Source organism: Microcebus murinus, chromosome 1 (assembly GCF_040939455.1).
Source record: "Microcebus murinus isolate Inina chromosome 1, M.murinus_Inina_mat1.0, whole genome shotgun sequence".
Lineage (NCBI taxonomy): Eukaryota > Metazoa > Chordata > Mammalia > Primates > Cheirogaleidae > Microcebus > Microcebus murinus.
The window spans coordinates 142,849,499-142,866,028 of NC_134104.1; the positions used below are offsets into that span (position 1 = coordinate 142,849,499).

General features: G+C 34.8%; 1 protein-coding gene across 42 annotated transcripts in view; it reads left to right on the forward strand.

Moving 5' to 3' along the window:
• Positions 1 to 16,530, forward strand: part of ARPP21 (cAMP regulated phosphoprotein 21) — a 153,023-nt gene that overhangs the window by 46,376 nt on the left and 90,117 nt on the right. For all 42 annotated transcript variants that reach the window (XM_020285602.2, XM_020285588.2, XM_076006168.1 and 39 more), the window contains exons 6-9: positions 2,231 to 2,375; positions 3,802 to 3,880; positions 4,545 to 4,604; positions 5,332 to 5,472. In XM_020285602.2, coding sequence (XP_020141191.1) covers positions 2,231 to 2,375; positions 3,802 to 3,880; positions 4,545 to 4,604; positions 5,332 to 5,472 — 425 coding nt within the window. The remainder of the gene's footprint in view (positions 1 to 2,230; positions 2,376 to 3,801; positions 3,881 to 4,544; positions 4,605 to 5,331; positions 5,473 to 16,530) is intronic.

Genomic DNA, 16,530 nt, shown 5'->3' on the forward strand with positions numbered 1-16,530 from the left:
AGTACATGGATTGTATTGCTTCCCCAATGTTTGTATATTCACAGTGTTTGGAAAATTGCCTTCATTTTCCAGTGTGGGAAAAACTCTTGCTACCTGTATTACTTGATCTCAGACCCATACATGATGGTTCAGTCTGTCCTTAAGTTAAAGGAATTTTGCTTTTCTAATGTTATACTATTTACCTATCAGTGTGTTACTGCAACTTGAATCACTCTTTTACTGTTGTTGGATATAAACTTATCCTGTACCAATGTATTTATTAACACTTGTATTTTATTATTGAGCATATCAATAAAAATATTAAAAAATAACAGATTGTTTTTTACCAACTCTATAGCACTTTTGTGTGTTCTTTCAACACCATAATGTATAGAAAAGGTAGATTTTTTTTTTCTGAGTATAGTATTTGTCAACACATAGCATCAGTTTGCACATTTTGTTTTTGTAGTGGATGTCCTGTAGTTTCTGCTCTTGCATATGTAATATATTTCCAAGCCTCTATGAGTTTAGATTTAAACTTATGGAGGCTGGATGGTTCAATCAGTTTTGAAGAAGCAATGAGACCACTTTCATGACTCAGGACCCTCCGTTTCCACTCCCGATTAACTGATGAACTGATTCTTCCCCACCTCCCAGCCATATCTTCTGAGCCAGAAACGTTCCAGTGGTTTCCTTAGCAAGTAAAAGCAAATCATAATCCCAGAACCTGCCTCAACCTTCGCATGTTAAGATGTCTCTGTCTTAAACCATGTGACGAAAGACTCTATAATCAAATCACACTGAGTTTTACATATTTTATATTTGACCATCCCCAGGATAAACACATGAAAGTCAGAAAACCCACTAAGACAAATATTAATAATGACAGCATGTTTTATTTCATCCTCTCTATTGTGCGTCTTTCCAAGTGTGGTGACTTTTTATTCTAGCAAGGAGCTCACATTGGAGTCCCTCCCAAAAAAGAAACTTGGCCTTGGAGGACGTTTGCTTAATGCTCATTAGATTAGCCAGGTTTACCAAGAACCATTAAGAACCCTGAATTGGCCACAATTTGAGGAGGTACAGCCATCAGTTTAGTCACATGTAGTATGAGCATTAGTTTCATTCTCAGTGAGAGACATTATTAGTCATTGGGGATATTTTTTTTCTACATCATAAATTTTAATGTCACTAGTGAAAGAAAGCTTTCCCACCAAGTGATCTCTTACATAAGAGTAAGTAGGCTTAATGTTCGCTAATTTGTCATAGTTTTAATCATAGCATAGATTTTTCATAAAACTAAAAAACATGATTTGGCTCATTCTTCTTCAAAACAGTGAACATATTACCAATCAAATGGCTGATATATGTGAGTTAATAAAAAATGATCAGTTTTTTTAGTGCAAAATAAATAAATATAAAAGTAGATCCAACCCCTTACTCTAAAGGGTCTATCTTATACCCAGCGTTAGTTCAAGAGAATCTTATTTTGGAAAAGATTAACTGATACTGAAATAAAAATAACATTAAATATTTACATACTATTCATGGGAAATAATTCTACTTCCTACCTTTTCTAAAAGGCAGTGCTTATTGTAATTATATAATATAATCATTTGTTAATTATATTTTAAATAATTATGATAATAATCCCTACCTAGGATTCCTGCAATAATATAGTCTGATTTTTCCTAGCAGTAGAAATAACTGTTGACATATTTCTAAAATAGAGTTTTTATTGTAAGTTGGCTATCAGGGGCTTTCATTACGTCTGTTCTATCTGTAATTACGATTCGTAATATCTGTCTGTCTGTGTTTGTGCCAATTTCTCCTTATAAGGAATTATAGAAAAGAATTTCAGAAGCGTTTTTTTTTTTTTCTTTTTCTTTTTAGACATGACAGTGGCTGTGATGCAAGCATGCTGACAAAGAAATTTTTCCTAGGTGATTAAAAATAAACCTGTAGAGAAAATAAGAGTTGTGATCTACAGGAATTGAACTTGATTATAATTAATATTCATGAGGCAAAGTTTTAGTGGTAGATGTTTCTTATGACCTCCCGTTGACTTCTGAAGTTCAGATCACCTTAAAGGGCAATTAATTTTCTGACAGGTTTAATTTTTTACCATTTAAGAAAAAAAACTCTGCATCTGGCTTTCATTTTCCTGCACTTAATAACCTTTATGCAAAATGGAAGCCAGACAGAGATTTTTTAAATTGGGCCCTAAATTATTATATTTTTTCCCCAACAGGAATCAATTCATTTACAGCTTTCCAGTTTTTCCAGCCTGCAAGAGGAGGATAAATCTAGGAAAGATGACTCTGAAAGAGAAAAAGAAAAGGATAAAAACAAAGATAAAACCTCTGAAAAACCCAAGATCAGAATGTTATCAAAAGGTGAATGTGAAAATGTTTCCTTAACTTACACAATTTGGGCACATGCTTATTCACAGAGTACATTCTAGATTTCACATACATAGTCCCCTCCCACCCAACCCTGCATATAATTTTACATGTATAACGTATGTGTGTGTGTAAAAGATGTCAACTTGATTCTCTTTCTGTTTATGGTGTTATTTGTGATGCTAAAGAGGTTATTTTCAGGATCCCATATTTCTTTGGATTCACATTTGGATCTTCTGTTTTCAATGACAGACTTGTACAAAGGAGTAATATAAATCTGCTCTTATTTCAGGCTTATTAGACAGATTAACTTGGATTGATGAAAAGTAATGATACCCTGTTTTACATTTTAACTTTCATACCTACCTTAAAAGACAGATAGTGGATTAGCAATTCTCAGTCAATAAGTGATGTGGCCTGCAAAGTACAGATGTATATGCCAATGGAATAGAAGATTAACATCTTATCTGGCACAGATGAATTTAGTCTGTGCACCAGTATAATGTCACAGAAGGTTCATTTAAAAAATAATACATTTCTACTGCACTAACTAGTTCTCTAAAAAAGTCTTTCTAAATTCTTCTCAAATCGCAGACTTACCAGACTATTCAAATTCTTACCATACACATTGTTGTACAAAACAAAACTAAGCTAGGTTGAAATGAAGAGTGCCATAAATAAATAGCCTTGCAGTATATTAAAAAAAAACAAAACAAAAACAAAAACAAAAAAAACTGAGAAAGAATAAGGCATCTGATCAGCTGAGGAATGACAACCACCTCTAATATTAGGTTCTATAACCACATATCTGCTTATAATGGTTGTCTCTGCTGCTGAATATCTGAAAACCAAGGTGTATATGAGATTATAGAAATTCAAGTTCCTAAAACAGTTTTAGAAATTAAGCTTTAGCCAGCATTAGGAGATTTAAAATACTGGGAATATTTAGTGCCCATCTGTGTTTTTACTGATCAATATTTAGATAGTCTCAACAACGTCCATGTTTTGCCTCCTTTGTTTTAAGAGAAAAAGGTTCCGTAGGGTCTTAAACTCTTGAGAGCTCTCTGTGTGGGTGGGAGTACCTGTCAGGTGGAGTCTGTGCCCTTGCTGATTTACAGAACAGAATGAACACATGATATATTTGACTCCACCTCCCTCCCACCCAAACTGTGCCCACTTCCCCTCCTATGACGTTTGGGTCTTTCCACAGTCAGGATCTATTGGTGTTTTCAATCCCCGAATCTAATTTTCATTCTGATGTTATACAGCCAGGTTGCTAGTTTTGAAACATGTATTTTCATACCAGTAGCTTCATCTAAAATTTACCTGAGCAGGAGGGAAAGATTGGGAAAACCTTTTCCACCCCATCTTCCCACCGTCACTCTTGACAACTTCATTTATTGTTTGCTATTTGTTTCAGATTGCAGCCAAGAATACACGGATTCCACAGGCATAGACTTACACGAGTTTCTGATTAACACATTAAAGAATAATTCCAGGTAAATCATTAAATAAGCCTCTTATGTTTAGAAGGGTCAAATAGAATATTGCAATCAAAGTTATTAATCCAACACTTCTAAGAAGGTTGTGGTGGAATGCAGATACCTTCCCAGGTGTCTTAAACTATCTCCTGTATTGTCTCTTTTCTGCTAATGGCTTGCATGTTTACTATTTATGCAAAGTCTTAACACTGGCTAGTTACCCAATGAATAAATTATAGTTTAACAGTCTGATTTCCTGATCACAAAAAGATACTAAGAGGAAAAATAGAGAATGAAAATTATTGACGTCAAATAAGCCAATTACGTTTCAATGCAGTTATATATTCATCTACAGTCAATACTTGGGCTTAGCTTTTTTCCAGTTTTCTGTTAATTTAAAAGATGCTGTCATTTGATGTGTTTTATGGTCCTAATACTTTGCATTCCATAATTAACATTAAGACTGTAAAATGTATTACAAAATACTTAACAAATGACATAAGAAATAATCTTAAGTAAAATGACATAATAATATGTGAATGGTCAATATATTCCAGAGAAGAAATTAGATATAGGTTGGTAGCAACATATGTTTAGTTTTTTCCATACATTTAATGAACTATTTAGGTCTTTGGGAATATAAAATACATAAAAACTCTTCACTTTAACATTTATTTTGCAGGGACAGGATGATTCTCTTGAAAATGGAGCAGGAAATTATTGATTTCATTGGTGACAACAAGTATGTTAAATTGCAATGCTGGTTAGTTTTATGATGTATCTTAGTTTGGTATTTGGGCTAAATTGTCCATTCTGGAAAGATGTAGGGATAGATAAAACATTGTTTAATGTGTTTCTTGATTTGTTAAATGGAGATGGTTATTGGAGTTCGGAGCTATATGCTGACGGGAGTTGTTGCTTGGACCATGTGTGCTCCTGCTTGTTAAATTCCTGACAAAATGGCTATAAACAGGGGGCTACTGATTAGCATAGAGTAGCTGTAATGAGAAGCGACCCTTTTCATTTTTATTATAGTTTTTTAATGGGCTCCAGCTGGCTGCAGTCAGTTATGCCTGGAAATAATTGTGCTGCTTTCAGTGTAAACCGTGTAATGACACATCTCCAGATAGGCATCTACAATCACGTATTATGTCATGTCATTTGTCCTGTCCCTGGCTCCGTTGATAAGGTATCATGGACTAAAATAGAATACTTTCCAACAGACATTAAGTTCTCCTTGGCAAGAGAAATGCACAACTATGAAACAAAGATACTTATTGTAGCTTAATCAATAAATCTATAAGTGGAAAACTTCATCTGGAAATGAGGACATTAAGTGATGCCAGAAATGAAATAGGCTTAGTGGTTTGGACGAAAGAGAAATAATAGTTTTGTGCGTGTACCTGTAAAATGTACTACTGGCAAGAAATGAAGGTGCTGATTCCACTTTTCCTTATATTCTGTTCTAGTAATCATTACAAAAAGTTCCCTCAGATGTCATCCTATCAGAGGATGCTTGTCCATAGGGTGGCAGCCTACTTTGGATTGGATCACAATGTGGATCAAACAGGAAAATCTGTTATCATCAACAAGACCAGCAGCACCAGAATGTAAGTCCCATCACTGTCCTTATTTAGCATTTTCTTTTCCTCTTTTGGATTCATTTATAAGAGCACAGCAAAAAAAAAAAAAAAAAAAAAAATTAAAGTACTTGGCATTTGAAATATGCAATGTTATTTATCTCTTGCTCTTATCAGCAGTATTGTGGCATTTACCTGTAGAAGATTATCTGAGAACCAGGAAAGTTGATAAAATTCAGGCAATAAAGTAGATTTATTCCCTGATCTTTTACATAGCTCCTGAAACACAATTTTCTTTCTTCCATCTGTATTCTATGAAGTTACATACAAAACCATGGGGAACTTTATGTCAAATGTAACTTGAAAACAACAGATATTTTTAAACAACATGACGTATACAGGATAATTGTTCTTCCCTTTCTTTTTTTCTGGTTTTTAGACATCAATCTTATTGTGATTTCTAGAGTAATAAAAAGCTCTGAACCTGGAGACCAGAACTCCCGCCTCTAAAACTCAGTTCCACTTATTGTGTGGATAGTTGTGTGAGTAGGAACAAATCCTTTAAAAACTGCCATCTCAGTTTTTCCGCCTGTAAAATGAGAGTTTTGAGCTACATGATACATCGAAGATATAGCTCTGTAATGAGGATGACACTTTGGTTTTATTTTTCTTTTTAAAATAATTATTTACTTTTTTCTTAATACCTTTTCATTGTCTCATTGAGTCACTAAAAACATAATGAGTAGTCATTTGCTTTGAAACTTGAAGCTGTCTCTCTTGAACCCATGTATCTTTTGAGTACAGTGCAAGCCACTTCTATAGCAAAAGGCACATTAAACTCAAAAACTGTCCCCTGGTAAAGCCTCCACTTTTATAATTTGCTTTTCCATGGTGTCCTTGACACGGAAGGCTATGTTAGGGAAGGGAGCTTTTGTGTCAAGCAGAGTATTATGGTTAAAATACTCTTTATTTTCTGCTCCCCAGGGGTTGGGACGAGTGGGGATGGAGATGAGGCTCTTCCTCTACTCAAGGATCAGCCTGTGCTCAGCAGAGTGAAAGTCATAGTGAAGAGAGCACAGACTGGGATATCTGGGACCAGGCTTTGCTATTCTCTCAGGGACAATGAGCACTCCACTTCCGTGGGCTTTAAATTACTTATATATATCTGCAGGACAGTTTGAAGTGAATAATGTTTAAGGGCCCTTGAAGCTTTGGAATTATTGGGTCCTGGGGTTGCATTCTACTGTGCTGGCAAAAGACATTTTAAAATTTATCTGCTTTCCACTTTATCTGATTGTTGACACGTGTGCCTCATATTTTGAGCACCGGTGGGAATTAAAGGTCACGGTTCTTTAATGCTTTACATCTCCATCAACTACTTCTTGTTGTCGTTATTGTTGAGTTGTTGTTTGTTATTCTACATTCTGATTTTCCTTATGGCTTTCAGATACTATAATGCAGAGGCATGCTGATTGTAAAATAGAGAAGCCATTGACTACCTCCTTTTAATTTTTTTCTTCCTCTTTTTCTGTGAGGCCATAGCAAATATGGAAAAGCCTATAGGTCAAGTAGATCAAATTTGATACAGTTTCAACTGTTGGATACATTTATTTTTAATTCCTGCTGATTTTACAATCACATAGTCATGACTACTAGCACATGTATTTGAGACCTGTTTCCTTGGAGAATGGCTTTTGAGAAATTGAGCATTATATGAAGACTCTTGGTAAACTTCCAGTGATGGCTCTAAACTTGCTCTGCCCCCAATATGGTTGCTGCCTATGGCTATTTATGTTTAATTTACATTAATTACATTTAAATAAAATTTAAACTTTAAAATTCAGTTGCTCCATCAGGATAGCCACATTTCAAGTGCTTATGTTGGACAGAGCATACGTATAGAATATTTACATGATTTTCGAACATTCTAAATCCTTATGCTTCCTGCAAGTTCCCAAATATCACTACAGAATATATTTTTTCCTATAAAACTTTTGTTTTCTGGGTAATAGGCATGTTATTAGTAGACTTCTTTACTTCCAGAAAGGCACTAGCTTTTGTTTTTTTAATGGTCATTTTGAAATAGACCCCACAAGTTTATGCCTTTAGGAAGAGTGAAAAGTGAATGTGTGTAGAGGATGCCTCTTCAAGGTGTGGTTGCTACCACAGGAATGCCAGGGCTCAGTCTCTGCCTAGTTCCTTGCTCTTGCACATCACCCTTTAGCCACCCCTCCATGAGTCAAATCGTGCCTAAACAAAGAAGTCTAATGACTCTCGGTCATGAACCTTCAAGGTATTTCCTGAAGAGTTGAGCTTAACAGTGTTCAATCCACAGCTGTCAAGCCCTACTGTTCTGTTCTAAGCACATTTCCGATCGTTCTCTATTTGAGTGATTCTTGTGGGTGGGGAGAGTGTTGGTAGTTCAGAGACCATTCATGTCTTAGGACAAAAAAAAAAAAAAAAAAAAAAAAAAGAAGATGAAGTAAATGTCCTTTTCCAAATAGTATTAAATCACAATTTTCAGGACCTAAATCCTTGTTGGCAGCTTTAGTAAAAGGAAATGTTGTTTTGTGGAAAATTATATGTTTGATTTTAAAAGTCAGTTGCCATGTTCTTTGGAGTTGAAGTTCAAAATGGAGCAGCCTATTCAGAACATTCCTTTCAAGTTCTAGATGACTCAGTTTCTTTGGTTTTGTGAACATTTCAAGTGCTGTCTTATCAGGGAAATTGATATGTGATGGTCCTGAGAACCATATTAATTTAAAAATACTACTGGATTGATCATTTCCATTTATTTAAAGGAAGGGGACTGAGATGGGAGCTCCTCAGATCGCTCCCTGGGAGCTTCATGTGTGGGGCATACCTCTCCAATGTGTACAGTTCTATCAAATACATCTCTAAATGGCGCTGTAACTTGGAAGAGACGATGCAATGTGTGGATGGAGGATGCAGAAAAATGTGCATTGAGAATATAAAACTGAACTAAAAGGTTGAGGGAGAGAAAAAAACACTTTTATATTGATTTTAATTTTTTTCTTAAGTGACACTTCAGTTCTTCTCTGACACAGATGCATACATAACTGTAGCTATATTAGCTACCTCTTGGCTAGAATTTGTTTCCCAGAATCCTGCTTTTCTGGATGGTAAGCAGTTTAAGTATTAATAATTACAGAATGTGACTTGAGAATGTTAAGTTTGCATGGCAAAGGAATACTTTCACATGAAGTTCAAAATGGTTAGGTCATAACAACACCTTCTGTGAGGATTATATATATATAGGTGTGTGCACTGACCTCTAGTATTTTCTGTAGTATCCTCAGATAATAACCCATCTGCCCTGTCATGATAGAAAGAACTTGTCTCAGGATATACTGCTCAGTTAGTTAAATGGCATCATCTTTTACTTATAATAGCATTGCCTACTGTTTATTCATTGCACTGAGTTCTTAATCTCTTGTTTCATGCTATTATTACATTTAATCCCAAAATACAAATAGAACATAAATAATCAGAGCCTCCTTTGGGGGAAGAAGAAAATGAGGCAAAAACTGAGGTTCAGTTTGGGGCTTACAGAGAAGCAATGATTAGCATGACTGGGATCTAAACTAATCTGTCTAAGGCCAGGAAAAATTTTTCTTCAATAATCTAACTCTCTTAAACCAAAAGCATCCATAAACTATTAAACAAAGTCCTTAAGAAGAGCCCTTGGATTGGCTGCTAATTCCAATTCTTTTAAGTCCTTTGTTATCGGATAAGAAACAGTGATTGAAGGACAAGACATTTTTAGACTTTAACTCAGTGATATCATTAAGTAACAGAACCTTCCTACAATTTGATAGTTCTTGCTAGATTTTCTGTGCTTACTAATGCCACTAGATGTGTTTTTTGGAGAGTACATCCATTAAATTTAAGCCTTACTTTACTCCATTTCACTCCTTTTTTTTTTCTAAGAATAAAAAAGCCATATTTATTCATAATTTTAGTACAGAAGATGAACCTATTCATGGTGTTATTACAAAATTACTGCCACAATAAACCCAGTTGTCCAGTTCACTGGCTTCGTGCCATGTCTACAAGAACATCAAGTGCCATGAGAAACAATAAGGCAAGATGGAAAGGTAGTTGAAGTGAAGTCGGAGGTCTCACTTGAGTACATCTGAGAATTCTGGGCACTTGTGGCTTTACCTGATGAGAGCAGAGGTGTCATGTTTTTGATGTCCTGTAATATACACAGACAAAGCTTTCCTGGTGTTAGAAACATGTTTCCAGCAACTACAAGTCACCAACAAATCTATATCCAGCATTCAGACTTTAGTCTCTTGGGTCACACAAAAACTACACGGTAAGATTTCTGTCCTCACAGGTCTTACACTCTGCTTATAGAGATTGGATGAATGACTTAAGACTCTCACTCATCTTAAAACCTGAAACGTTTGATGAAATTCTTTGTGGACCCATAGTAGGCACATAACAACTGCATAGGGAATGGCTGCATGATTGCTATGCAGCATAACATACAAAGGAGATTCAGTGGAAACCACTGGCCCACCCATTTCATGGATCACAGAGGCATTTAGGAAGACTTTGAGAAAAGCTAAGACTTAATAGAGTGAGAGGGGGGATACATTGCAATCTGGGGTACTGGGTATAAACAAACCTATGATGATAATCTCTACATTTATTGAGCATTTACTATTATCTGGGAATTTTGCTGAGATGGTTGCATTTAGCTCTCGCTACCATCTATCCAATGAAGAGGATGTTTTAAAATCATTTTCCAACCTTACTGAAGAGGAAATTTACTGAGGGAGAATAAGAGAATTGCCCAAAGTCACATTGCTATGAAGTGAGATGAGGACTCTAATCCTGATCATTTGCCCTCAAATCAAGGAGACTTTATGATGCTGTTATGCTGGGTAGAGGCAAATGTGGGAGTGATGATATTGTCTGCACCAGCAGGAAGCTACATAAGATTGGAGGGGGCCTTTAAGGCAGGCAGCCCCTATTGCTTTAGAACACAAGGATTGATGTGCATAACATATTTTAGACAGGTTAATCTGGTACTGACTAGAAGGATATATTCAAGAGAGAATGGCCAAGGGTAAAAAGACTTGGCTGAGTGTTGCTATCATCAAGGCATGGGATTGGAGTAAAGGACTTAGTACATGGAAATTAGAAAACAGTAATTACGCTGTCATCTGGGCGAACTGATGAACTTGAAAGAATTAGAAAAGGAAGTCACCTTGCCCCCAGCATCACTGCAACCTTGTTGGTGTTCAGAGTTAACTAGTGCATGTGACCTGTTAGTCTCCAGGCACATCCTTTGGTGAATAAATTGGGTCTTAATGTCTGAGGACACCTATGGTTAGAATTTACTGCCTTTTCGTTGAAGTAACAAATGGAGTCTCTAAGCTGAGGATCTCCACATTGTGTTTTCTCACCTTTAGTTAGTTCCACTCTGCCACTCCCATGTAGATTGCCAGAAATATGTTTCACTCTCTAGCACTTTTTATTTTATTTTTTTTATGTTATAATTCTTTTTTGGCCATCGGACCAGGTGGTGATGCCCAATGAGCTCCTTGGAAATCTAGGATGGAGGAATTAGGGTCTACATTATTGTGGCATTACAAATAATATTTACAATGTATTTACTCTCTACAGTATAATGTTACATTTTTTATATTTAGGACTTACGCTGAAAATACCAATAGTGATCTTATTAAAATATTTAAAATACTATAAATACGTGTTCTGTATGAGAAGCATTGCCTTTATCTTTGTCCCTCTTTCTGATCTTCGCTTTCTCTTTTGTTCATTTTGTGTCTAGCACAAAGCAGCTCATTTATTTTTATTGTATTTTTTCACATGGATTTTCTTTTCTTGATCCTGGAGAAAGGATACACACTTAGTGTGTACCATTTGGAGACTAGAAACCATTCACTTACACAAATGTTTTCCCAAAGGCCAAGATCCACCACAGGCAATGAGAGACCCATGATATCTGAATGTTTTAGCATATGTCAGAGCAACTGTTTAACTCATCTCAGATAATTTTCATGTTAAAAGGTTGTCATCTCTTGAACATTTTTTCTTTTGTCTTTCACATCCACCCACAATCATTGCCTCAAATCCCCTACTCTGAAAGTACAGAGCAAAGAAAGGAAATAGGAAATCCAAGGAAAGCAAGTGGTTTCAGGCCCCAGAAACTGTAAAACAAGAAGAGTGGCCCCTAAGGCTTTGCTTGGAGGCTTCATGTACCTTAAGAATGAAGTGTGCAAGTCCACACCCAGTGATCCCTGAGAAGTGTGGGCCCGGGTGTTTGCCTGGAGTGATAGTGGTGTGTAGTAACTAAAGCAATTTGTTCCAGAAAGGACGATTCACTGAGCTGGGCTATTTGGTAAGTCATAAAAACCATGAAATTTATTCTACCACTGAATAAAGCTTCCCTATAGGTAAAGCGATTGAGACCCATTGATTTCGTTAGAAATCCCCGAAGTGATGGATAATTAGTGCATAAGTGGCAGGATCCTGGGATCATCCACCATTTCAGTGGGCAAACCCAGACAGGAGCAGACAGCAGCAGCAGTACATCAAGGTCAAGGAATGTCTGTCCTGCTTAGATTTCTGAAGGGGCTAAGGCTCAAAATGGCAATCGTTGGTGTTTGCCCTTATGCATTTTACCACTTGCAGATGATCAAGTGCATTTATGCCCAAACAAAACAAAACAAATAAACAAACCAACAAATGATTTTCCTCCTGTGTTTGTTATACTTTTTTCCTTTGGCTAGGAATGTGAGTGACACTGTGAATAAACTGAGCAGCATCCTAATACGGATGCTTGCTTAATAATCCTCTGAAGAAGACCAAACATCAATTTATTTAAGTGCCTCTTGGAAATCTATGAGTGGTTAGTTGGCATCCTGTCATTTATACACATGGCAAATTTACTCTGCACTTTTTATAGGAATGGTGTTGAAAATCATCTGACTAGAAAGCCAAAGATCAGAAATATAAGAATCATATTGCTCTCAGGAAAACCATAAAGTTTTATTTACTGAACATGACACCTAGTTTTATAATCAATACTTAGGCTCAAAGGGAAACTTATTTGTTAACAGTGGTCAAACTCCTAGTCATTTTCTTCAAATATATTTTCTCCATATTATTATTCTTAAATATTTGAGAGAATAGAAGATTCTGTATATAAGATAGTAAAATATCAGGTTATATTGTGAGGAAAGATCATAAATTTGTTGTGTTCTTTTTCCAATTTGAAATTATTTATGGTCTTTGAGGGTGAATGCATAATTTACTATTGAATTTTGGAAATGAAATATACATGAAACTCCTATAACATAGTATCCTTAATATAACATTTTAATAGAGCTTTTTCAAGGAGTAGTGATACTTTTAATAATTGTATTTATTTGTTTATTTATCTATTTATTAATTTAAAGTTTTATTTATTTTGCTCACGACATCCTAGGTAGATAAAGCTATACCCATTTTACAGGAGAGAACACTGAGATTCATATCTTGATCTTACCTAATCCACAGAAGACCAAGATCAAAGCCTAGTGCCCCTGCCACTCAGCCAGCACTCTTCCCCTAAAATTAGGGGAAGAAGAACTAACATTAATTGAATCAATACTCTCCAATAACATGAAAGTAAGAAGAAAACCAAGTACTGTTCTTTCACTGGTACTCACTGGTGCACTTACAAAATTCTAATTTGCATTCAATTGTCTTTAAAATTAAGCAGAGAACCAGATAAAGCAATATCACCCAGGTAAATGGTAAAACTATGATGCCAAAAAAAATTCCAGAACTACAGGACACATTGGATTAAGAATTGCCTTAGCATACTTGGAAGCAAGACAGAGCCCAGGTTCATGTTCTTAAACTATGCCAGGTGGAAAGCATTTCTCAAGTGTTCAGTACCATATTTTGAACTAAAAAAGTATAGCTATAGAACATGTCTATTTTCTGTTGGTAGTTTATTTGGGGAGCCAAAATCATTTTGATCAAGACTCTACATGTGTATGTGTGTGTGTGTGTGTGTGTGTAAGTGTGTGGGTACATTATATAAAAGTATTATACAAGACTGTGTGTAAGTGTGTAAATATGTAACATATATTATACAGTTTGGAGAAGTTAGAGGAAAGTTTATCAGATACATACATACTACATGTAGTGCTGTCCTAGCTGTATAACAGTTTTGGCAGGAGCAGAATTGTGACTTTGTTCTCTCAATCTGCAGCTTTGCTTGCTGTGGGCAGCAGAATTAGGCCCAGTTCCTGAGGGGTTTTCCTCATTGCTTCTAGATCCACTTGTAGGATTGAAAGCCATTTTAGTACATGTACCTTGGGTAATTTTAGAGAGTTCTTGAAGAGGAGAGTCTTGTTGTGTATAATGAATGTTATAATAACAGTAATATGCTATAATGAATGGTACAAGTATTCACACAATAAATTGGAATCTACCAAGAGAAGTTAACATTTACCTAATATATTTCATCCTATAACCTGACTCCTAACTTTCAGCCCTTCTCAGTATTCTCAGAGAAGCATAACCTCCAACTTCCCAATCTCCGCTTCCCAGCCTCTGGCCTTCAAACCAGGAAAATGAAAAAAACAGCATTTCTTTTCACATACAAAAAATATTTGGTAATTCTATGTTAACTAAAACTGCACTGATAACAGTGGACCTTCTCAGTGATTGAAATGCTGTATTTTCACATAGGCTTCAATGGGATACTTGTACATACAACATTACAACATATAAGCAAAAACAGAAATTATATTCTGCAGTTTCTGAAGAAAACATTACTTTCAGAAAATTTTGACTGCCTCATTCAAAAATGCACAGATCAAACTATTATTTGAATATTATAGTGCAGATTGGATATATCCTACTCAAGGTTAGCCGAGGAAAATGTTGGTCCAGTATTCATTGGTGCACCTTCAGAGTTCACCTGCTCAAAATATATGAAGAGTGTTATAATAGTTTCTAACATTTATTGAATCGTTTACTAGTGCCTGGCAACTGAGCTTGATAGTGTATTTGCATTATTGTGTATTTACTTAATCCTCCCAAGCACCTTAAGATAAGTGTTATTACTTTCTGTATTACACAACAAAGCAAAAAAAACAAATAGCACCTCTCTTAGGGAAGTTATGGAAATTGCAAAAAGTCAGCTGCAGAGCTAAAAAGACACAGGTTTTGTTAGGCTTGCTTCTCAGTGTTATGTCTTATCTCTAAAAACCATTTTAATTATTAAAACTATTGCAGCTCTTAACAGTGGGTTACTAAAAAAAACTATTGTTATTTTAAATATAGTATGCTAGTTTATATCTATTTTATATAAAGAAATTGGGTTATATACTAAAATGCATTTTTGGGGAGAAGTGTAACTTTGAGTCATTTAAATGATTAATATATGATTTCTTTATGGAAAACATAAAGAAAAGTGCACTGATAGTCTCACCCTCCTTTCTTATTACCACTGATAAGAAAATCCTGAGATTAGAAAACTTGTAAGAAATTAATACCCTAGAGCTGACCAAAAAATCATTTATCATCCATTAAGTGTTGGAAGTCAAAAGAAGTGAATTCAACATGCAAAATATTGTGCTGTCTGTCAAAATAGTACTAGGAGAGAAGTGAATGATCAAGTATATAGAACCAAATATCACATTTGTGAATAAAGACTAGATTATATGTTCGTAGGTTTGCTTAGAAGATGCCATTGGAGTTTTTGAAAATATAAGGAGCCTAAAATTGTTCTTGGCTAATCCTAAATCTTAATCATAGGCTAATCCTAAAATTGAGGATTTCCTCAGAAATAATTTTTACAGATTTACTTGCCACTCATGGGATAAAACTGGAGAAGTTGTCATCATTTGAGGGACCTAGGCATACATTTTATGTTATCTTCATATTTGAGAATGTATGTGCACACTATTTCATAGATATTTCATCCACAGATCATTTAGAAGAATTGTCTTTCTATAAGTAGATTTTCTACTGTAGGCATCATTTTTCATTTGTGGAAATTCTAAATATATAGGCAACATGAAAAAATATTCCTGTTTTGTTAAGCTAAGCTGATCAGTCTGATGCTTGTGCTTATTTGGTGGTGTTCCAACATGACGTTCAATACATTTAATATATAACCAAGTTTACAAACTGAGTATTTACTATTCCAGGTCTTAATTGCATGTGATTTCTTTCTCTTTTTCAAATTTCATAATTTTTTTGTTTCTTATCTTTGTTATTTTTTTTCTATAACATAATTATTTGGTCTCTCCTTTAGAGAAGAAAATATGTCTCCAGGTTGGATGCTATTGTTTTTTACTATCACTAGTAAATGCTTGTTGCTAAGCATATAGATCAAGAATGGCATAACAATAAAGAGAGTGATTGGGCAGGAGGTGAGAGTTCATATATACTATAGGGTCTTAACGTGATAAGCCAGACTAGAAACAGGCAGCATTATTAAATGTGGTATTTTTAAAAGTATCAGTGCAGGAAAAAAATTGAGAATTGGTTTGACAAAATATCTAAATTCCCATTTTAGCTGATTATAATATAATACATGCTATGAAAGAATATTTTCTAAATATTCAAAATGTATATTTTAATTGTCTTTTATCCAGTGATTAAATGCAAACCACTGTTAAGTTGTTGAATTGATTTCCTGTGTTTCCAAGCTAATAGTTTTAATTATTTTATTGTTATAAAATAATACTTTTTCATTTTAAAAATTACAAATATATAAAAGGTTGGAAGTAAAATTGGCCATTATCTCACAACCTAGAGATAACAACCGCTAACATTATTCTCCTTATATATTCTAGTTTCACCATAAATATGACCAAAACATATATATGTTTTGATAAATAGCTTTTCTGTTAGTCAGCATCATTGGTTATTATTTTATAAATTTGCATATTACATATTATATGCTTTAAGTTACTTACCCAAACTAATATAGATTTTCACTGTTTTGTTCTTGCAAATGATATAACTCTATATTCATTTATTACTCTTTCCTTTGGATTCATTCTTAGAAATAAAATCACCTTG